At 33.0% G+C, this 23,318-nt stretch overlaps 2 protein-coding genes across 2 annotated transcripts; one reads left to right on the top strand and one right to left on the bottom strand.

The window, feature by feature from the left end:
- Nucleotides 1-3,444: 3,444 nt before the first annotated feature.
- LOC123670073 (monocarboxylate transporter 9-like) lies at nt 3,445-12,365 on the top strand. Its single transcript, XM_045603581.1, has 6 exons — nt 3,445-3,510; nt 3,848-4,118; nt 4,431-4,772; nt 4,882-5,475; nt 8,210-8,401; nt 11,411-12,365. The coding sequence occupies exons 1-6, from the start codon at nt 3,445-3,447 to the stop codon at nt 11,551-11,553; spliced, it is 1,608 nt and encodes a 535-aa protein (XP_045459537.1). The 3' UTR covers nt 11,554-12,365.
- Nucleotides 12,302-22,892, bottom strand: LOC123670242. Its single transcript, XM_045603749.1, has 4 exons — nt 22,803-22,892; nt 13,138-16,222; nt 12,906-12,967; nt 12,302-12,331 (listed from the first exon to the last, which is right to left on the bottom strand). The coding sequence occupies exons 1-4, from the start codon at nt 22,890-22,892 to the stop codon at nt 12,302-12,304; spliced, it is 3,267 nt and encodes a 1,088-aa protein (XP_045459705.1).
- Between the last annotated feature and the right edge of the window lie 426 nt (nt 22,893-23,318).

Below are 23,318 nucleotides of genomic sequence, written 5' to 3'. Positions count from 1 at the left end.
ATTTAAAACAGAATATGTATAAATTTAAAAAGCTAAAATAGTTTACAGGTATTTGGCATAAGTAACGCGACATGCGATACAACAACTTAATATTTTATAAAGCTATATAAAAATAAGATGATAAAAAAATATGATAGAGTGATGAGGAATAAATTGTGGCTAACATTGTCCGTGAATGGTGTGAGCAGTGTCCTCATACAAGCATTGCAATCTATTTAAAGGGATTCTAGTGCTTGTGGTAGGATAAACGGGACATACACTGAATGTTTTAATATCGAAAAAGGTGTTAGACAGGGATGTGTAGCGTCACCGTGGCTGTATAATCTGTTCCTAGACAATTGTTTGACGGATTTAAAAGATAATGAAAGTGGGTTGAGAATGAATGAGTTACTCGTCAAATGTCTTCTCTATGCTGATGACCAAGTATTACTTGCGTCTTCGGCCGAGGAGTTGAAAGAGATGGTAACTGCTATGAATGGAGCTTTTGTAAAAAAGGGAATGAAGATGAATGTAAAGAAGATGAAAGTGATGGTGTTTGAAAGAGATGGGGCAGTGACAGACTGCAATATCGTGATTGGAGATGAACAAATTGAACAGGTGAATGAGTTTGTGTATCTGGGTTCAAAGTTTACAAGAGATGGAAAGTGTGAGAGTAATATTGAAAGAAGAGTGAATGCAGTAAACAGGGTGAATGGGGCTTTGCACTCCTTTATGAGCAGTCGGAAGGTGTCTAACAAGGCTCGTGTACGGAAGTGAAAGTTGGATATGGCAGAATAAACATGAAAGCAGAATAAATGAAGTTTAGATGAGAGCGTTAAGAAGTATGATAGGAGTTAAACTGAGTGACAGAATAAGAAATGGTGAGATAAGGAAACGTTGTGGTCTGAAAGAAGATGTAGTGACAAAAATTGAGAAAGGTATGCTCAGATGGTTTGGCCATGTCGAGAGAATGAGTGAAGAACGATTGACGAAAAAAGTGTATTAGGCGAATGTGAATGGAATGGTTGGAAGAGGTAGACCTAGGCGGACGTTCCGAGACCAGTAAAAAGTTATAAGGTATAATACAAAAAACAGTCAAGTAAATACGCGTTATCAAAGATTACTCTTCAAGTAGTAATCAGATCTCGTAAATAAGACTACATGCATTAGCTTTCGATTAAAGTAACAATCATCAAAATCGATAAACCCAGTGAAAAGTTACGCGATTTAATACAGCGTACATAGGTCGACGAAAAAATAGTCAAGTAAATTCGCATTATTAGATACCTATAACTCTAAAAGTACTAGACAGATCTCACTTAAAAAATGGGACCACATGACATCCACGGTCCACCTAGTCAAAAGTTCTGATACATAAAAAAAATACAATCGAATAGAGAACCTTCTTCTTTTTTAGAAGTCGGTTAAAAAGTATAGCTCGATGTATTAACTCTAATCACGCAAATATATAGATAGACAGGAAAAATTAAAAAGAAATTAGTTTTGGGCTTAGTATCGATTACAAACCGAATTTTTGTTTGTCAAAAAATATAATATTTAATTATTTTTATCACGATATTAGTTACCTTGCATTAAATACAATATTCACTTTACTACGAGTAGATATTATTATTAAATACATATAGGTAATTCTATCCGTCTTATAAATTTAATGATAAATTTTATCAATTGCGTGACTGGCTTATCGTTGATAACAACATTTTAACTATTTAGCTCATAATGTACTTATTTAAACTGTTAAAATACATTTAAGATACAATATTAGAATTCATTAAATTATGGTAACTCGTTGAACTAGGTACTTAACAACATAAGCCGTAACCAGCGGCTTCGTATTGAAATGTTATTGAACATGAATGATGGCATATTTATACAAAAAGTTAATAAAGATTAATTATTATGAAATAGAGAATGAAATTTGTATGAAAGTCTGCATCTCTAGAACTACAAGCGTGACAATTTTTCCAGTATTTTTAATACTAAATGAAAATCAGTTACATCAAAATCCTTAACATTTTGTATGAAAGTGTCTCTTTTTTGTATAAACTTTTATTTCTTAACTCCTTTTGAAACTCTAAATATTATTTTAACCTTTATAAGAAAAAAGACTCCATTTGGTATTGATTAAAAATAAGAAATAAATAATTAATCGAGTTTTGATGTAATTTTCACACCTCAATACGTCTTAAATGTTTTTTGTAATAAGTATTAAATTTTAGAAGCATGTTTTTTTTTGTGCTACTATACACATAAAAATGATTATTGAGGCACAGTACCTACAGCAGGAAATATCCTACCCCAAATTTACAGCAGCCCGACTGGGGCAGTACCTGTGCCTCACAGAAGATCACAGCTTTATAAATAATACTGCTCTTCAGCAGTGTTGTACTCCTATGGTGAGTATGGAGCATCTGGGGAGGGTCGGGGTTAGTATCGGCGACGCGCTTATGATGCTTCTGGTGTTGCAGGCTATTGTTACGGGCTACGTTAACCGCTTACCATAAGATGAGAGGTATGTACGCATGTTTGCTGACTTAGTTGTAAAGTAAAGAAATGGTGATGTAATTTTAATTCAAACTAATTGAAAATTAGTTTGTTTGTAATGAAAAATACAAGATAAATAACTACTTTTTGATAGTTGTCATTTACTTACTTAACAATATCACCAGACGCTCGTAATATTTACTTTACAACATAATATATAAAACATAATTATCATACAAGACATCGTTTATTATCGTCATGGTTGTTGTTTTCTGAATTGGATTTTTAATGTTTTATAAGAAAAACGTTGTATGTATTAATACAATTGAAAAAAAAGTGTTTGCGTAAAAAGTACACATGTCAGAAGTAAAAATTCTTTGGCAAACTAATTCTTAAGTCTCGTTTATATACAAATCAAGTCTAAAGCTTTATATTTCCGTTCCAGCGCCATCAACAAAAACGATGCCGTTTCATCCGTAAAAAAATTTACCCTCATGCGTCTAAAGAAGTTTCACTTCAAAAATTAAACTTACTACTACTTTTTACTAAACAAATTATTTCACCAAACAATTACCAAAGTCAGTGTAAATATTAATAGTCTTTATTCTAATAATACGTTATTTGATAACGGAGACGTTATAATTATTACGATAAGAAGTGTCAGAATGTCTGTTTTCACGCTAGTCTCGTCCTTATAACGTTACATACGGGCACAACGCTCGGAATCAACAACGAACTCTAAATTATTAAAGTGTTAAGTGCCATCCCATCTCCTATAGGACATACATATCTAACTGGTAGAGGTCGCAAATAATGGTATATAATCGTAAACGCTTTGATGGAGGCTGAGTGAACTTGTGAAAGCGGTTTCATTTAGGACAGACTTACTGGACTCTGTTATTGTTCAAGAAATGTGACAGTTTCAAACCCGGAATCACTTTCGTTACAATGTCTCGAGCAATGAATAAAGTGCCGCCTGATGGAGGATACGGATGGGTTGTTACTTTCGCCTATGCGTTGAATAATGTAAGTGTGAATATATAAACAGAATAATTAAAGAAAATAAAATAAAATTAGATTAATTATAATTAGAGATAATTACGTCTGTAGCGTTTGATAACTTTGCACGATATTAAATTAGCTGTGTGAATAAGAAAATTATAAATATGCGGAAGCTAGACTAAGAATAACTTTATTTTATTTCATCATTATCATCATTACAGCCTATACAGTCCACTGCTGGACATAGGCCTCCACAAGTTTACGCCAAAAATAACGTGAACTCATGTGTTTATTTAATAAAATTGTTTTTATTTAATAAAATTTATTTAAGTTTTGTCAGTACATCGATTTATAATTTTAGGTGGTGGTACTCCCGCTCGTAGCAGGCTTTGGTTTAATTTTTCAAGAAGCGTTCGACGAAACGGGCTTAAGTGCCACAGAAGGAACACTTATCATTATATTAAATCATGGAATTGGAATGCTCTTATCATTTTTTGGAGGTCCAACATTGAGTCGCTTTGGATACAGAAAAGTAGCAGTTGTTGGTGCTTTATTGGTTTCATCCGGCCTTATGTTAACTGCAGTTGCATCTAGCTTTTGGATATTTTTAATCTCGTACAGTATTATTAATTGTAAGTACTTTGATCTTATTTCGTATTTTTTCCTCAATATAAAAAAATAACACCTTCAACACTAAGAAAATTTTAATATCAAAAATGTTCAACAATTGCTCCTTATTATATGAACACATGAAAAACTAAATATCCTAAAAATGTTTGTATACCTTTGTTAAAAATCACATGATTTTACAACGATAGCATAATGTATGATCTATACAGTATTTTAATAAGAATTTTGTTACTATCGTCTTAAATGACAAAAAGCGATTATGAAAGAGAAACAGATAAAATCTTAATAATTATACTTGACTTCTATTTTCACAGCGATGGGAATTGCAGCAGTCATGGCTGCATTTTCTTTAGCGATAAATTCATACTTCAAAGAAAAACGAGGACGTGCTGTAGGCATCGGTATGTCTATAACAGGACTGGGAGCTATTTACATGCCTCTATTAATGAGCGTCCTTATATATGCATACGGCTGGAGATACGCTGTTCTCATTTTGAGTGCTGTTTGTTTACATTCCCTATTAGCAGCATTTTTACTTAGACCGGCTAAATGGTACTTAAAATATCCAGAAACTACAGAAGAAATGGCTCCATTAAACAAAGATACTAACATAGAATTAGTTAATGGGAGCATTTTAACGTCCTCAAAACATACAGGTACACATTTCTAATTCAAAATATAACAAGATATCAGGCTAACCTATCTTTATAAACATTTACTAAGCTGTATGTTACGTTTAATAAACTAACTTTGTTTTTTTATTAGGAACAGAATCATCAATAAAATTAGATGAATCTATAGAGAATGGTCTACCGCCACCTAAAAGTTATTCTATGCGATCTTTACCAGACACTAATGGTTATAACGATAGAAACGCCGTCTCTCACCCCGATATACGTAAAAAAACACCAGAACCGCCGCTTGCTGAATCTAAATACAAGTGGTGGGAATCTCAAGAAATAAATTTGGGTAGTTCCATTAATATATTCAATGAAAAAGACTATAACAGAAAAGATAAAGAAATTGAAAAAAAACTTCCCGAAGAAAAACCGAAAGGATTTGTGAAAAAAGTTATAGACTTCTTTGACTTAACTCTTCTAAGAGATCCTATATTTATTAATATCTTACTAGGATTGTCGATGGCTTCGTGCGTCGAAACAAATTTTTCACTAATACTACCAATTATTCTTAAGGATATGTTACAATTTGAAACATCAGACATTGCAAAAATTATGGCCGTAATAGGATTTTCTGACACAATATTCAGACTGGTGTCTGCATTCATTGGAGACTGGTGTCACAGACCTCCACGAGTGATGTATTCAGTATGTCTGATAGTTATCATCTTTACAAGAACAAGTAAGTAGTCTCAAAAATACTTAGAATTAAATACATAATTATGATAAAATGAAATTTTGAGTTTCGATAGAAATTAAAGGATGTAAAATTAAATGAAGTAATTTTGATTACTAATTTTTTTAATTTTTTTTATTTAAATTAAAGAAACACCTTATCGCCTTCGATAAGTGTTTTTTTTTTATATTTGCGACGCTACGTGTAGAATAAACATTTACTACAATTGCATCTACATGAACGTTCTCGTCAGAGTTATGTATTACTAGAGTTGTATACCATCAAAAATGTAACAACTATCAAATATTTCGTAACATTAACATTATCTAGACATAAAATGTACGTTAATTATTTGAATACAATTTCGCTACTTTATTTAAATAATGTTGTGAAAGTGATTTTATAACAAACGAAACGGAACGTACTCAAACACATATATTCATGCCTAGTTATTAATTTCAATTCAATATAAATATTATTTATATCTTAACCTTTAACTTTATTCTGTGTAACAATTTTGTGTTTCAAACTGATCGTTGGTCATTACGATTATTTGATTCATATTATCTGCAGTCTATGTTATTCCGCTTCCATTTTTTTTTTTTTCAATTGCAATATTTTTCTAATCTTGTTGTGTATAAAGGCCTTATACATATAACATAACAATGTTTAGAATTCAAACAAGAAACCTGCAAGGATAGTGAAAATTCTACATTTAAATATTAAAAAGTTATTAGAATTTACTCTTATATAACACGTGGTTCAATAAGTCCCGAGACTAAGTACTAAAAAAAGGTCTTTTTTATAAAATTAATTTTTATTCATCAACATAGTCTCCTCCAAGAGCGATACAGTCCCTCCAACGCTTTTCTAACTTTTCTATCCCATGTGTGTAGAACGATTTGTCTTTGGCTTCAAAATACGCCTCCGTTGCTGCGATAACTTTACTATTTGAGTCAAATTTCTTACCCTGAAGCATTTTTTTGAGGTCTGCAAACAGCCAGTAATCGCTGGGGGCCAAGTCTGGCGAATAAGAGGGATGAGGAAGCAATTTGAAGCCCAATTCGTTAATTTTGGCCATCGTTCTCACGGACTTGTGACAAGGCGCGTTGTCCTGGTGAAACACCACTTTCTTTTTGTTTATGTGAGGCCGTTTATCCGCAATTTCGTACTTCAATCGCTCCAATAAGCACATGTAATAGTCACTATTTATATTTTGCCCCTTTTCAAGGTAGTCGATGAAAAATATTCCATGCGCATCCCAAAATATAGACGCCATAACCTTACCGGCCGATTTCTGAGTCTTTGGACGCTTCGGGCGGCTTTCACCAGCCGCTCTCCACTCCGCTGCCTGCCGATTGGATTTCGGAGTGAAATGGTATATCCAGGTTTCATCCATTGTTACATACCGATGTAAAAAATCCTTTTTATTATGATTCATCAGCGCCAAACATCGCTCTGAATCATTGATACGTTGTTCCTTTTGATTAGTTGTAAGCAAACGCGGCACCCACTTAGAAAAAAGCTTTTTCATGGCCAAATTTTTTATGTAAAATAGTGAAAACACTACCAGCTGAAATCTTCACTATCTCGGCTATCTCTCGCACTTTTACCTTCCGATCTTCCAATACGATTTTGAGGACTTAGTTAATATTTTGTTGAGTCACTGCTTCATTTGGACGACCTGAGCGTTCCCCATCATTGGTGTCCATGCGACCGCGTTTGAAGTCGGCATACCACCGACAAATGGTTGATTTAGAGGGAGCTGATCCTGCATAACATTTTATAAGACATTGCTGTGCTTCAACGGTATTTTTTCCCATTAAAAAACAATGTTTTATCAACACGCGAAACTCGTTTTTTTCCATTGTATCGAAATTACAACCGTAGCGTCACTTAAATGTTTCAAAATCAATAATTTTATTGTTCCATTTTTAAAAATTTGACACATATTCTTGTATTGATAGCCAATACTTTTTAAAAATCAAAAGAGTTTTTAATATATGAGCCATTTCCAGGTTAGTCTCGGGACTTATTGAACGATCTAGTAGTAAGAGTAATAGTTTTCTAAAGTTATAAATTTGAAAATTGTAATTTTATTTGAAAAAAATTGGAATTTTATTTGCAATTTTAAACTAGAGCTAATGAATTACCTATTTACTATTCCGTAATTGGTATGTATTTTGTATACACATATGTATGTATATACTTCCCGATTTACCTCTTTACATTTATTAATGTGTTTAATTACAAATGAAGCAAACAATTATGTTCACTTTTAGGTTCAAAGTAAAATTTATCACCATCTAATTTAAATATGTTATTGTTTCCTGCGCACAAAAGAACGTGACACACATTACTTATTTTGTATCAAATAGTTGTTCTTACTTTAAATTATCTCTTGACACAATATTTTTTTTATTTATTTATTATATTATTATTATTATTATATAATGTGACAAACTAACACTTCGCTCACTTGCTCAATCACTTTAGTTTATCGCAGTCTGTTCCCCAAGTTCGCGTAAAAATCCCGGTTCTCCGCAATTCTCTACCAGCCTTCTCTGGCAATATCCAACGGATTGTAGGTCCAGAGGGCCGGAGGGCGTCCCACCCTGCATTTTCCAAAACGTGGTCTACACTGCAGAAAATAATATTTGCAGAACATTTAACATTTAAATTGCATTTTCAACTCTGCTAGAGCTCGATTTTTATAATTTTTGTATGTTGTTTTTTTCAGTAATGCTGTTCACTACATCGTTTAGCGGCATGGTATTCGTAGCATTATTGATGGGAGTGACGAAGGGTATAAGAACTGTATACATGAACATCATAATTCCGAACTATGTACCACTTGATCGGCTGCCGTTCGCTTCCGGCATTCAAATGCTATGCAATGGCATCGTTATCTTGACAATTGGATCAGTTCTAGGTATTTTGTGATTGGTTTCCTGACTTTCATCCTTTTTCTTTTATCCAAAAGCTTTATACATTACATCTTACATAAAATCGTGTATTTTCGAACAACAAAAGAGTGACAACATGCAATTTGGTACAGTCATAGAAGTTATGCGAGTAAATACACATTACATTACATTGCAGCAATTAATTTTTATAAATAATATAGGATCTTAGTAATTCATAATCATCATCATCAGTTCAGCCTATTACAGTCCATTGCCGGACATAGGCCTCCACAACTTCGTGCCAAAAAATGGCGTAAACTCATGTGTTTTGCCCATAGTCACCAGGCTGGGCAGGTAGGTTGGTGATAGCAGGGCTGGCTTTGTCGCACCGAAGACGCTGCTGCCCGTCTTCGGCCTGTGTATTTCAAAGCCAGCACTTGTATGGTTATCCTGCCATCGGTCGGCTTTTTAAGTTCCAAGGTGGTAGTGGAACTGTGTTATCCCTTAGTCGCCTCTTACGACACCCGGGAAGGGAGGGGTGGCTATATTCTTTACTATCGTAGTCATTAAAAGACATTAATAAATGAAACAAAGAAAATGGTTTTCATATAAAAAACAACAACTATTCAAATTCTTCTCTTTGAAGTTTATCAAACCAATCGCATACTAAATGTCGTAAACGTCTTGTTAAAAAGTGCGCCTCAATTATCATAACTTTTTTTATAAACATATTTTTATTAAATTGTCTCTTAAGTTAAATAATACATTCCAATGAAAACAAAACCGGAAAAGTATCGCATTCGTGCTATAAATATATATAATACTAGCGACCCGCCCCGATTTCGCATGGGCTGATACTAAATATAAAATAAATATTTGCAATATAAGCGCAAAACAAAATGTCTTTATTTACGACGTAACATTAGAAACCTCTAAAACTATCAGTGTTCCTCCATTATACTCGTATTATGCATGTATTATACATATAAACCTTCCTCTGGAATCACTCTATTTACTAAATAACTCCGCATTAAAATCCGTTGCGTAGTTTTAAAGATCTAAGCATACAGACGGCAGGAAGCGACTTAGTTTTATACTATGTAGTGATATGCGAAATGGACTTTGTTGTTGTTGAGAATTCACTTGACACCTATTTCGCTAAAAAAAAATAATCTTCAGATTTTGCTTTTTGGATCCTATATGTTTGAATATTTTGTTACATATTTGTCACTCAATTATATCTTAGGTGCAAAATGATTGTTTTGACTGTAAATTTTGATGTATCTAAATTTAGTAAATATAAAGAAAATAATTTACATATAAATATGCAATTAAATACTGCGAGATTTATTACTTACCTTTACGATAATACCTTTATTATTAGCTGCTTACTGTTCTTATCTTATGACGAATTCAAATATATTTTTATTATGCACGATAATGATAACAAGTTTATTGTTGTATGATATGGCATCGCAACCGATGTCAGGTTTCATACTATTGGTCCTTTGTTGTGAATCACATTAATCTAATAATCATTTGATAAATACCACTATCTAAATAATAAAACACGGCAACCATAAGCTTATTGAGAAATATTTTTAGAAATATATATATAGTATATAAAATAATTATATATCCATAACTGTTATTGTAAAATTGTGTTTATTTATATAAAAGAGGGTGATTTTTCGTTTCTTTCTTTATAACTTTGATATATTTAATTTTTGTGAAGTAATATCTCATGCCACGTTACAACACATCATAGATGACTCGAGCCATATCTAAAGAATTTTTAATATAACATAAAAATACGTGGATTACGATAACATCTAAAAGCTCAAAATAAGAACTAAATCTATACATATAAAAAAAATTATATTTCTGTCTGTGATTTCAAAATAACTGTGTTTTCAATTGCCTTAAGTTACTTACTACACGATACTAAAACCCAAACAAACGATCTTAAAGTTTTTGACTGTCTTCTTTCTGTTTGTGTGTGTTAATCTTCGGAACAGCTAAACCGACTTTTATGGAACTTTAACTTGAAGATAGAGGTGATTGTGAAGCAACATATTATAGGCTGTTTTTATCTCGGCATTTCCGCGCAATCAGAATAAATTTTAAAAAGTGTTTGTCTGAGTATATTTCTGTACATCTCTGTACTTATATACGTCACTGAAACGGCTAAAATAAAATAATTGAGGTCACATGAGTTATAATACTGTACTGTGTGGCTACGATACTAAAGAATATAGCCACTCCCTCTCTTCCCGTGGGTGTCGTAAGAGGCGACTAAGGGATAACACAGTTCCACTACCACCTTGGAACTTAAAAAGCCGTCCGATGGCGGGATAACCATCCAACTGCTGGCTTTGAAATAGACAGGCCGAAGACGGGCCACAGCGTCGTCGGTGCGACAAAGCCAGTACCGCGGTCACCAACCCGCCTGCCCAATTGGTGACTATGGGCAAAACACATGAGTTCACGTTATTTTTGGCGTAAACTTGTGGAGGCCTATGTCCAGCAGTGGACTGTATAGGCTCTAATGATGATGTAATGATGAGTTATAATAAGTATCCAGATAGAATCAACCGTGCGAACGAAGTCGCGGGTACAGGTAGTTATAAATAAATCAAATATTATACTTTTTATAAATAATAATTGCTTTGGAACATTTTAAACTTTGACTAAAATTTATATTTTTTCTGTAAATAATAATTGTTTTCGAGTATTTTAGATCATTAACAAAATTTCATTCAATTTTTAATTTAATTCATAAACATTTTAAACATCAGTTTCCAATATAATATTCAGACAATAACTATTATAGATGTTTTTATCAGATAATTCATTCGTTCATAAACAAAACTGTTATCATATTAAAACTTTATATCACATTAAAAATTTATTTAGTTTGAAAATTCTTTTAAGGTTACCCTGAGTAGATCGCTCGGTACCTAGATACGTAGTAAAATAATATTAATACACTTTATTGTATACAAATATATATATTTAAATTCTTCTTTTTTCAGGTCGTATTCGAGACTTATCTGGATCTTACCGAATACCTATTCTAGTGCTCAATTTCGTAACATTTTTGACAATTATCTTGTGGAGTGCAGAATTTCTCTACTTTAGGATAAAGAACAAAAATACTGAACAAACTTCTGAATAGATTGATTTATTGGATATTACATTAGTTTCTTATGTATATAAAATAGCTAGGATGTACAAATTACACTAACGAGGGAAACATCACTTTATGCTTTATAACTTATATACAGTACTCGTTGCATTACAAATTGTACAACACAATATAACTATTTAAAGTTTCACGGTCACCCACACTATTATTAAAACATAAAACGGAATATTTACCATAATAAACTCTTTGGTCATTTAGAGTTCGATATTTTGAATTTAAAATGACAAATGTCAAACATAAGAAAAAACCCCATTTTGCGTCTCAATAATGTTATACAACACAACAGTTCATTTATTTACAAATTATTTTTATTTACAAATATGAGGTTGTTAGTAATTATTATAAATGTAAATATTATTATCGGTTAATTACATTTTGGATACCAAGCAGTAATAACCTTGTTTAAAATTATTTATTTAATGTATCAGTTTGGTAAAATAAAATGATAAAAACTCCTTACTTTGGTTTATATTATTTTTAAATATTTTATACTAAAATTGATCAAATTAAGAAGAAAGAATACGCAAGAAAACGGTTACTTATTCTTCGCAATTTGTTCATATGTCTATTATGTTAATTGCACTACTTGACTAAACACTATACTATTTAATATCAGTCAGTCATAATAAGTTACAAAATTACGAATGCAATGTTCATTTATTTGTATATAGCACTTTACACTTTTTGGTGTCTGCAGTAATATAAGATCCTTCACGTCTTATTCGGAAGTGATTGAAGATTGTTCAGTCTGTAAAAATAAAATAAAATGCATTAACGACTAATACTTGGTCAGAATTAATTATTAATAGTAACTTATATTATTCTTAATATATACATTTATATTTTAAAAGCATTTTTACTTTATAAGAAATTAATTCTAAAACTTACACATTTACCATTACAAAGCTATATTATCCAATAATAACATAGGCTATAAAATATCACAATTTGTCTCATAGTATCGAAAGTTACGTACCATGTTGTAAGTTAAGGAATCGTCATACAGTCACATGTAGAAAAAGAGTTTACAAATTATTTATATATGCAAAATTTCATCCTGACCTATGTACATGTATTTTATAGTGCTATCATAAACTGCTATATATCTTGATATTGACATTTTCTATACCAAAAGCCTAATTATTTATTTAATATTTTTGGATTATTTTTATAGAACAAGGTTAACCACATTATTAAACAAATAACCAAATCTTGTTTTAAATATATTTTGCATTTGTAACAAACAAGTCACGTACGTAGATTTAAATATCATCATACTTATCATGAGTATGATTGAATAAATTAGACGGGAAAATACTCACTTTAGTTTCCTTATCTGAGTCCTCTTCGTAAGATGCCGAATTAGGATACTCCAGATTATTTACTAAAACAAAAGAAAAACTTTATTCTTCTAATTTCGCTTGTTTACACTTTAAACATAAACAATAGGTACGCAATTGCTAATTAAATAAAATAAGTAATTCATCAATTGAACTAGCATTTTTTGAAACAATATAAAATAAGGTTTGGCACATATTTTTCTAAATTACTTACTTCTTCGATGCCATCCCTTCGAATATCCATAAGGCGAGTTAGGCTTTACAGATTCCAATGAATCTGTTGTGAATCCATACGAAGGTCGATTTGAAAAACGGGGAGAATGGAATAATAGATCATCTAGTGAAGTGGAATCATCACCATCTATTTTCGCTTTCTTAGATACAAATTTTTCAACTTCGTATTCGTATTCTTGTGAATCGTTAGTTTCTTTCCAAGGTTTAGAGGTAACGACGTATACCTTTTCATTTGTTAAGGGAGATATTGAAGTCTGTATCAGTCCCCAAGGTGCAGGAGTCGTTGTTGTCGTAGTACGAAATGTAGATGGGGCTGTATAAATATGTAGTTTTTTATTACCTTCAGACTCCTCATTCTTATCACTATCGTATCTATTTTTTATTCTCTTAATAACATTGTACTCTTTACGTTTTATTTCATAAGGATTGGTTCGATTCTCCGTAATTGTATATTGAATGCTGCTCGAGCCTTCATGATCATAGGAGTCAAAATTATAATTGTTATTTTCAGTAACATAGTTTGTTATAGGACTTATTGTAGTGAAATACTCATCAGGAATTTGTTTAGCATACTTTTCATTAGAACGTGTTCTCTGAGGGATACTATAATGCTTTGAATACTCTTGTTCGGTCCAGTCATCAATTGTATGCTGTAATTTTATGATATCGAAAGGCGGTTCTTTAACATCATAAAAGTCATTCTGACCAGCTGGAGTGTTCAGTCGTTCTGTTTCATAGTGGTCATTCGTTGTTGACGTTGGCATCTCGGTTGTTGTAACTGTATTACTGTAACTTTCTGTTGCAATAGTAATGTAACTATTTTCTGTGTTTGACTGGATCTTCCGAGCTTGATATTGTTGATCGTTATTCGTAAAATCGGGTTGACTTGGTGAAAAATTGTTATCATCGTATATTCTTTGGCCAGTAGTATATGGAACAATAATTTGAACTATTTTTGGCTGACTTTTATTTTCTTCCTCTGTTATGGATTGAGACGAATCTTCAGTATCATGAGTCCTACTTGTTTCCCAAGGATTTAAAGAAGTAGTATGCGATGGTGGCGAAGTTGTTGGGTAGTCATCGTAAATTTCATATTCGTTTTCTTTACTTGGTGTAGTTTGTGTAAACATAAATTTTTTGTAATTTTTATGCGGGGCACTTGGCTTTAAATACAGAAGTGGGGAATCAATATACTGTAAATTACTCTCAGTGCGGTATTTGTCCACATCTTCATCTTTCACGCCTCGTAAATCAGCAAAACTTATCTTATGATTAAACGGAATTTTAGGAGATTGTATAAAGTCAAAAGGGATGCCTGAATCATATAAATCGTTGTTGAGTCCAACATTTTCAAAACTAGAGTCTTGATTTGATTTTGCTGCAGATATGTGATCTTCGGAAGCTTGAGGAGATATGTCACGTATTTCATCTAATTCGTAACCATTTGCAATATTTCTATAAGCTTTAGACTTATTTGCTTTTTTTAATTCATCAATGTCGATAACAGGTGATTCTATAAATGTTGTAGGATAGTCTATAGAATGAACAAATTCTGCAACAGGAACACTTTTTGCCACATTAAATCCGTTTGATCCAGTCTGTAAATGATTTATTCCTTGGATAATATTCGGTGAATATTTTGTTGTCACGGTCCGAAAAGGTCGTGCGTTAAAAATCGGAGGCAAAGGTGAGACACTAAGATTAGGTAGTGCAACTGGTTGTAGTGTGTGAATATTTCTACCTCTGTTAAGACTAAATGGTGCAGGATTCGAAAGAGACATCGTCATATTTGGGCCTTGAGCTTTGATAGACGTATTTGGTAATACTTCCGTCTTTATTTTAGAAGATGCAGCACCTGCTGCAGAAACAGAATATGGAATATCTAAGTGGTATGAATCAACAGGCTCTCCATAAGAATTTTGGAAGCCTGTGGGATGTGTAACTTTCGGAAGTTGCAAATCTGTTGCTGGTTTTGTTTCTTTAAATTCATCGACACTATTTTGTTTTGGTAAATGCTGGTTCAATGCTCCGGGATTATAACTTACTGAGATCGGATTGTAAGTCGTTGAAGATACTTGATTTCTAAAACTTACTGAAGGATTAGTATATGGGATAGGAGATGATTGACGTATAAAATCATTTCCATTATACGATGATAAACCAGGCAGTCGAATGTTTGAATTGAAACCAATAGAAGTATTCGGTATTTCATGTGATAAGATATCAGAATATGGAGAACTTAAGGGCGTTTGTGTTGAGATGTTTATTGTATGAGTAGGACTGGGAGGACCATAGGTTGAACTCGGAGACTTAAATTGATTATTAGAGTAAGAGAGAGCGGGTTGTCCATAATGGGTATGAGGTATGCCAGTTGAAATTTGAACTGGTTTACCATTACTATTCTGGAAATTAAAGTGTTGTGGTAAGTTTTGTCCAAAATTATTATTAGTTTTAGCTGTTGGACTGGGAGGTCCATAAGTTGGATTTTTATTTTGACGTACAGTATTCGATGTTAAATCATATCTTATAACTGGGATCCAAGGCACCGAGTTGCATGGGTTACAATCTTTCTTTAAAGGCGCTATATTATAATTATAGCCGGTTTGTGATTCTTTATCAGATGATGTTTGTTGAGAAGGAAAGAGCCAATTAGAAACCTTTTGAAACAAACCAGGTGACGGGGTTGTTGTGAATGGGTGAGGTGCTGGTACGAAGTTAAAATTGTACTGCTTATAAAAAGGTGCAGGGAATTTGAATTCTTTCCCTGGTGAGATCTGCGGCACTAGAGGAGGTGGTGGCGGAGACTGAAATTCATAACCCAAGTCATTATTTTGACGAATCTTTCCTGACCCTCCGTGAAATGGCACTGGGATAATCGGTAAAAGTGGTGGCGGAGGTGGTTTCAATAAATTTCCAAATTGTGATGCGTCTTTTCCATTACTGTTGTAGTTGTATAAGTTCGTTAGTTCACACTGACTCTTCGATATTAGTACGATGAGCAGAACCGGAACCACCTGAAAATAGCATATTAAAAATATAATATTGGTCAAATACAAAATTTCAAGCTAAGGCAAATGTAACGTAGCTATTACGTATTTTCGTCATTATTTGTTCATCATCATCAGTTCAGCCTGCCACTGCTGGACATAGGCATCCACAAGTTGGCGCCCAAAATGGCGCGAACTCTTGTGTTTTGCCCATAGTCACCACGCTGAGCAGGCGGGTTGGTGACCGCAGAGCTGGCTTTGTCGCACCGAAGACGCTGCTGCCCGTCTTTGGCCTGTGTATCTCAAAGTCAGCAGTTGGATGGTTATCCCGCCATCAGTCGGCTTTTTAAGTTCCAAAGTGGTAGTGGAACTATATTATACTCGTCTCCTTAGTCCTTAGTCGCCCTTAGTCACCTCTTACGACACCCACGGGAATGGCTATATTCTTACTGCCGTAACCACACAGCAATTTTTTTTTCTTCAAATTATTAATATAAAATATATTTAAACATCTCTCATCGTCATATTTGCCACTTTTTATATACTTGTATTTTAACCATCTAATTATATTAAAAAGTTAATACTGAATGAAGATTTTAATTTTATTATCATAATTTCGTATTCATAATTTAATTCAATATCAAAGTTAGCGCAGCTTAAGAATCAGTAATTAGCTAGAAAATATGGTGAAACCCGCAACTCATAGGCTATTGTATCTATTTCCCACGAACTAGTATTCCAGCACTTTTCTCTTTTCTTATTCGCATCTCCGGCGGATATTAAAAATCCGAAATTACAATTATAAACTGCAACAACAAAATCATAATATAGCACGATTATCACACGTATTAATATATATTATTGTCCATATTTTCAGGAATTTCAAGCAAAAGTTCTTGCTTCAATCAGAGAATAAATATACATTATTTATGTACACAATAATCGCCAAAAAATCAAAATTTAATAAAGTCTCAACTTCCTATCTTAAAAATGCGTTAGTAGTAAGTAGTAAAGTAACTTCAGCGTAGATGTATTCTTACGTAACGTTTAAGTGTGGTCTTGAATGCATTGTCTAATTACTACATAGTATAAAACAAAGCCGCTTCCCGCTGTCTGTATGCTTAGATCTTTAAAACTACGCAACGGATTTTGATGCGGTTTTCTTTGAATGTTTATATTTATAATTCACGCATATTATAGTAGAGGAATACTGGTAGTTTTTGCACCCGTGCGAAGCGTAGTTGTATAATAAAACTGCTCTTTACATGAGCAGCACGTATTTTAGAGTCACCAAAAAATGCAATATTCAATTCTAAGCTCGTATATGGAACGAATTTCGAAACTACTGCGAGTCAATATGCTTATATTGATGCAAACATTTCAAAATATCCCTCGTCGAAATTTCGTAGAAATGTTTTTCACGAAATACAAGTGAGATATGACACTGAAAAATTAAAATAAAAGAGTTTTTTTGTTTTTTTTATGGCTTATTGTGCAAATTTGAAATATTTTAATTGAAAATTCCATCTTACAAGCAAGGGCTGTAACATATACATAATTCTAAATTATTGTCAAACTACTTTTTATAAGCTAAGTTTTTTATATAAAATGTAGATAAAATCTATTTATATGGATATTGTGTTTGATTAAACGCACAGATTTTAAAATTCTCATTAAACACACTGTGACACAGAACCTGCTTATTAATAAAGCTTAAAGGCGCGACATATTTTATATGAGCGTCAGTGTCTATAAACACAGACGCAACCACTATCAAATGAAATATGATAAGATCACATAAAATGTGGATGGATTTAAATACTAATATAAGGTATACTAGCTGACCCGGCAAACGTTGTCTTGCCGCTAAACGCTATTAAGAAATAGGGGTTGGTGGTAGAAGGGTGAAAATTTAGGGTTGTATGTATTTTTAATGGTGTATCATAAAAAAATAGAAATTAAAAATTTTGTCTAAAAAATAAAAATAAAAAATTTAGGGGTGGACTACCCCTAACATTTAGGGGGATGAAAAATAGATGTTGGCCGATTCTCATAGATACTGGATAAGAACAAAAAATTTCATCAAAATCGGTCAAGCCGTTTCGGAGGAGTATGGCAACGAAAACTGTGACACGAGAATTTTATAATTTTGCTAAAAGTAAGCGACTCAGTCAAATTGAAATAACAAATAAATAAAATTATTTGTTATTCGAGACTTGACACTTCGAGGACTTCAAAAGGTCGTTGGTTACACCGCCCTTGTCTGATTTTTGACGATACAAATAAATTAACATAAATCAAGTGCTTAAACATCGTAGTACACATTAGTGAAACTTAATGTACCAACATTCGCTACAATAATGACACGAACATTCAAAATGGACAAGGGTCATTTGGATGGTGAAAGTTTTTTAACATTAAAATAAAATTGCTTTATACACAAGCGTCGTTTTAAATTAAGCTTCGTTTTATTTAATGTTAATTAAGACGCTTACGTTTTCAGTTACTTCTATGACCTCTGCACTATTATTACAATTAAAGAATCATAAAATATACATCAAGAATTGACTGAAATTTTACGAATAGTTATATTTTTGTTGGATTTATTTATTACTATTTTGATTAAACGATTGTGAAAGTAGAAAAACTATCAAGATGTAATCTGTTGATGACTGGGTAGTTACCTCCTTTGAGTCCCAGGCCGTCTTATCGCGCAAGGAATCTCGTAGGTACACGAATCCAGAACAAGTACTTACGTAAAGATTAGAGTCGTTCTTGGATGATATGATACCAAAGAAGGTACTTAAATTCCAGTAGATGCAAGATGAAGTTTTTGTTTTACCGGTTTTTTTTTACTAGAAACCTTTTCTAAATTAAATAATTATTTATTAACCAATTTAATTGGCAAATTATAATTATATAAACTATACAAGTCAGTTAATTGTAATTAGAGCAAGAAAATAAAATTGATGCAAAGATACAAGAACTTAAAGTACCTCCCTTACCTATAATCTAAACCGTAAGTTACGCTCACGCTACTCTTTAGCCTGTAGTATCCAACTGCTGGGCATAGGCCTCTTTCCCTATGTAGGAGAAGGATAAGAGCTTAGTCCACCACGCTGCTGCTGCTCCTGTGTACATGATAACAACCGGAACCGACAGCTTAACGTGCTCTCCAAGGCACGGTGGGCAGACCCACAAGGACCAACAAAACTGGAAATAAATATTTGTATAAACACAAATATACAGTCCAAGCGGGAATCGAACCCGTAACCGTCGGTGTTTATGCGCCGCTGACACGGCACACGCACCATTACACCAGAGCGGTCGTCAAACTGTAAGTTAATCTATATTGTAAAACATTTTGTGTAAAAAATTTAGACTTCAATGTATATATCACAATAAATCTGAGTTCCTAACGAATTTTATTAAAGACAAAATGGGCCATAAATCAACAATATACCTACATTTTGCTTCATTTCTATTTTTATTTTTATCATACTATTTAATACCTTCCAAAATATTATACAAATTAAATTAAAAAATTCATACATACGAGTACTTTGTTCTCACAATTATTCTTATTGGGCCTAAAAACAAGGTAAATGACCTCATAATACTTAAGATGGCACGATAAAATTACCTTTACAAGGGGTATACATACACACCTACCTTACCAGGAAGACCTTATTATCTGTACATAGAAACATTTTTTTTCAAAGATACCTCAGTCAATTCAGCCTCCACTTGCAGTCCACTGCTGGACATAGGCCACCCCAAGTTTGCGCCAGACAGCCCGGTTTTCCGCAATCCTCATCCAGCCTACATCGGCAATCTTACGTAGGCTGTCGGTCCAACGGGCCGGAGGACGTCCCAATTAAAAATATTCGTTAGATATACGTTAACTTTTATTAATGTCCATTTATAAAAAAAGCATATAACAATAACTTAAAAATTATGTAAATGAATACTGATTCATACTACTGATTTATACAATAACTATACTTATCTATAATAAAGAACAATGAATATGTTTTATTTTGTAAATAAATAGGAAAGACAAGTTAAGTGTATATGGCTTTTATAAGCACTGATTAAGACAAACTGACCGATTCAACACTTGTCAATTTTTATTTTAGGTTATTTTTGCGCTTTTTTGACCAATTATTTTATATACAATATAATATAACAAAGTCATCTATCTGAGTAATATATGCTAATGTAACGAACTTTGCCAGTGCAACAGCCACAAACCAGTGCTGTGATCGTTGCGCCAACGCATCGTTATAAAAAATCAATATTTTATTTTGACTAATAATAATGAAATTTATCTAATTGTAAGTAGACATTGACATATGTTACAGATTATCATCAAAAGCGTATATTTTCATAATCTATACAAATGAAATCGGAGTGTCTACTTGTAATATTAAAGTAACCGATTTTTACTAAGTACGTATACTAAAATAACATTTTTTTCCATATTTGTCTGTCTGTCTGCTGTGTGGTTACGGCATAAAAGAATATAGCCAACCTCTCTCTTCCCGTGGGTGTCGTAAGAAGCGACTAAGGGATAATATAGTTCCACTACCACCTTGGAACTTAAAAAGCCGACCAATGGCGGGATAACCATCTAACTGTTGGCTTTAAAATACACAGGCCGAAGACGGGCAGCAGCGTGTTCGGTGCACGTGTTGACTATGGGCAAAACACTTCATGAGTTCACGCTATTTCTGGCGCGAACTTGTGGAGGCCTATGTCCAGCAGTGGACTGCGAAAGGCTGAAGTGATGACTGATGATAATGTCCGTCTGTTTGTTCTGGCTAATCTCTGAAATAGCTGGTCCGATTTTGACGGGACTTTCACTGGCAGATAACTGATGTAATAAGGAGTAACGTAGGCTACTTTTATTTTAGAAATTTATTTAATTTATAACTCTGCGAACTGAACAATAATTATTTTGTTAAATTCCACGCGGACGAAGTCACGGGTACAGCTAGTTGTTCAATAAGTTAATTTCGTACTCTAATTATGCATAATTCAAATTTTATAGCCCGTTAAATAACTATAAAATTAAAATCAACATTTCTTATGTTGTAAACAAAAGAAAATGTCCGTCGTTAATATTTATGGCTACTAATGTAGTCAACAAATAGATGAGCTTTGTTCGTTCAATAAAAATAAATGTGATGACAATACAGAATCGTGTAAGAGAAATTCCGTTTATGATAATCGTCATGTCAGAAGGTGAAAGGTTACAACTTACAACTAATGGTATTTTTTTAAACGCAATATAACAATTACATCACAGAGAATTCAAAAACATTCAAAAGACAAATATTTTGATATTATGGTAAAACCCAACCCAAAAAAAATATTTTATCATCTTTGATGTGACTGAGAACAATGGTGAAATTATCCTTAACACTGCTTTATTTGTGCTAAACATCTAAGAATAAACGTTTTTTGATTCTTCGTAAAAAACTCTAGAAGATCTATTTTTAAAAGAATGTAATGATTCTTGTATCTATATAAATAAAAATGAACGTTGTAAGGTATAACTCGAGAAAGGCTCGACCAATTCGGCTAATTTAATTTTTATCCCCCGACACAAAACGAGGGGTGTTATAAGTTTGAAGTGTCTGTCTCTGACTCTGTAGCTCGCGAACGGATGAAGCGATTTCAAGTTAGTTTTTTTTTGTATGAAAAGTGAGTTACGGGCGAGTGTTTTTAGATATGTTTGATGAAAATCGGTTGAGTCGTTTAAAAGTTGTGGGGGGGGGGGGGTGAAAGTGGGGATGAACAACCGAATGTCTGCAAATATATTCTAGTGGGGTCTCAAATGAAAGCGCATCACGTGCACATTACAAAATAATGTGTTCAAGGAAAATCGGTTGAGCCCTGAAAAAACTCTTGGGGTAAAAGTCGGGAAAATACCCATTTAATTTAATTTTTTTTGTACGTTCCTTAAGGCCCACGGAAGGTTATATTAAAAAAAAGAAATTTAAAAATAATTACTATTAACTTTTGACAGAACGAAGTCTGTCCTGGCAGCTAGTAATAAATAAATCTAGATCTGCAACCATATCTACACTAGTTACTTTTAACTATTATTTATTACACGGGTGTAAAATACAAATGTATATTAAACACATAAGATCCTATTGTTTTACTTTCTCAATAAGGATATAAGTACCTAAATACATTACTATTTAAATCTGGGTAAATCTGGTAGTGAAAATACTGAATAACAATGACCGACGACGACGAATAAATGAACGACTAAATACGTTTATATTTAACTTTATGTGATCAATTATCGCGATCGTTTGCGTGCGATACGCATCAAATGAACTTATTCCATACTTTTCCGCATTATGTTGTAGGTATTGCATAAAACTGTCCTGTGTTATTTGAAAAGGCATTTGTAGTACAAATTATCTTTGGTTGTCTTTTAAATTTAGAATTGTTTTAAAATTGTTATACGTTCATTCACTTTGCTAATTTTAATACTATGTAATTAATATTTTAAGTTTTAGCTGCAAAAAATAATGTTAAAAACCGGGCTATTTTGTCATTAACCAACAAAAAAAACAGCAAGTATGGTTGTATTGTAAATAAATTATATGTTCCTGTCTCGGGATCCGGGAACACTTACAATACATTCACAAACGCCTAGCATAAAATGTGCGGGAACCAAATAGCCAGCACATAAGCGAATTGCTACGTCCACTGAATCAAACGTCATTTAACTTCTAATACCTTTAAACGAGCAATTCTTGTATTTGATCGTACCACCCGTTATTAGTGTGCTCGCTTTCGTTCCGGAAATTTTGACCTAAGAAATGAACCACGTGGTCGACCGAATATGTTGGTCGAAAATGACGAATTTAATGCAATTAATGCGATTGTGGAGGCTGATGATTCTCAAACTACAGCTGAATTTGCAACAGCTTTCGAAGTTAGCACTAAACAATATCGATCCATTTGCGTTAAATTGGCAAGGTACGCCAAGGAACGCCAGCGCGAAATACGCTTCGACACATGCCCTGCACTGCTCAACAGACACACAAACGAAGGTATATTGAATCGCATTGTTACTTGTGACGAAAAATGGTTTCTATTTGGCAATCGCAAATGCTCAGATAGTTGGTTAGATCCTGGTTCAGTACCT

This window comes from Melitaea cinxia, chromosome 4 (genome assembly GCF_905220565.1).
Source record: "Melitaea cinxia chromosome 4, ilMelCinx1.1, whole genome shotgun sequence".
Classification (NCBI taxonomy): Eukaryota; Metazoa; Arthropoda; class Insecta; order Lepidoptera; family Nymphalidae; genus Melitaea; species Melitaea cinxia.
This window is presented reverse-complemented; position numbering and strand designations above follow the sequence as displayed.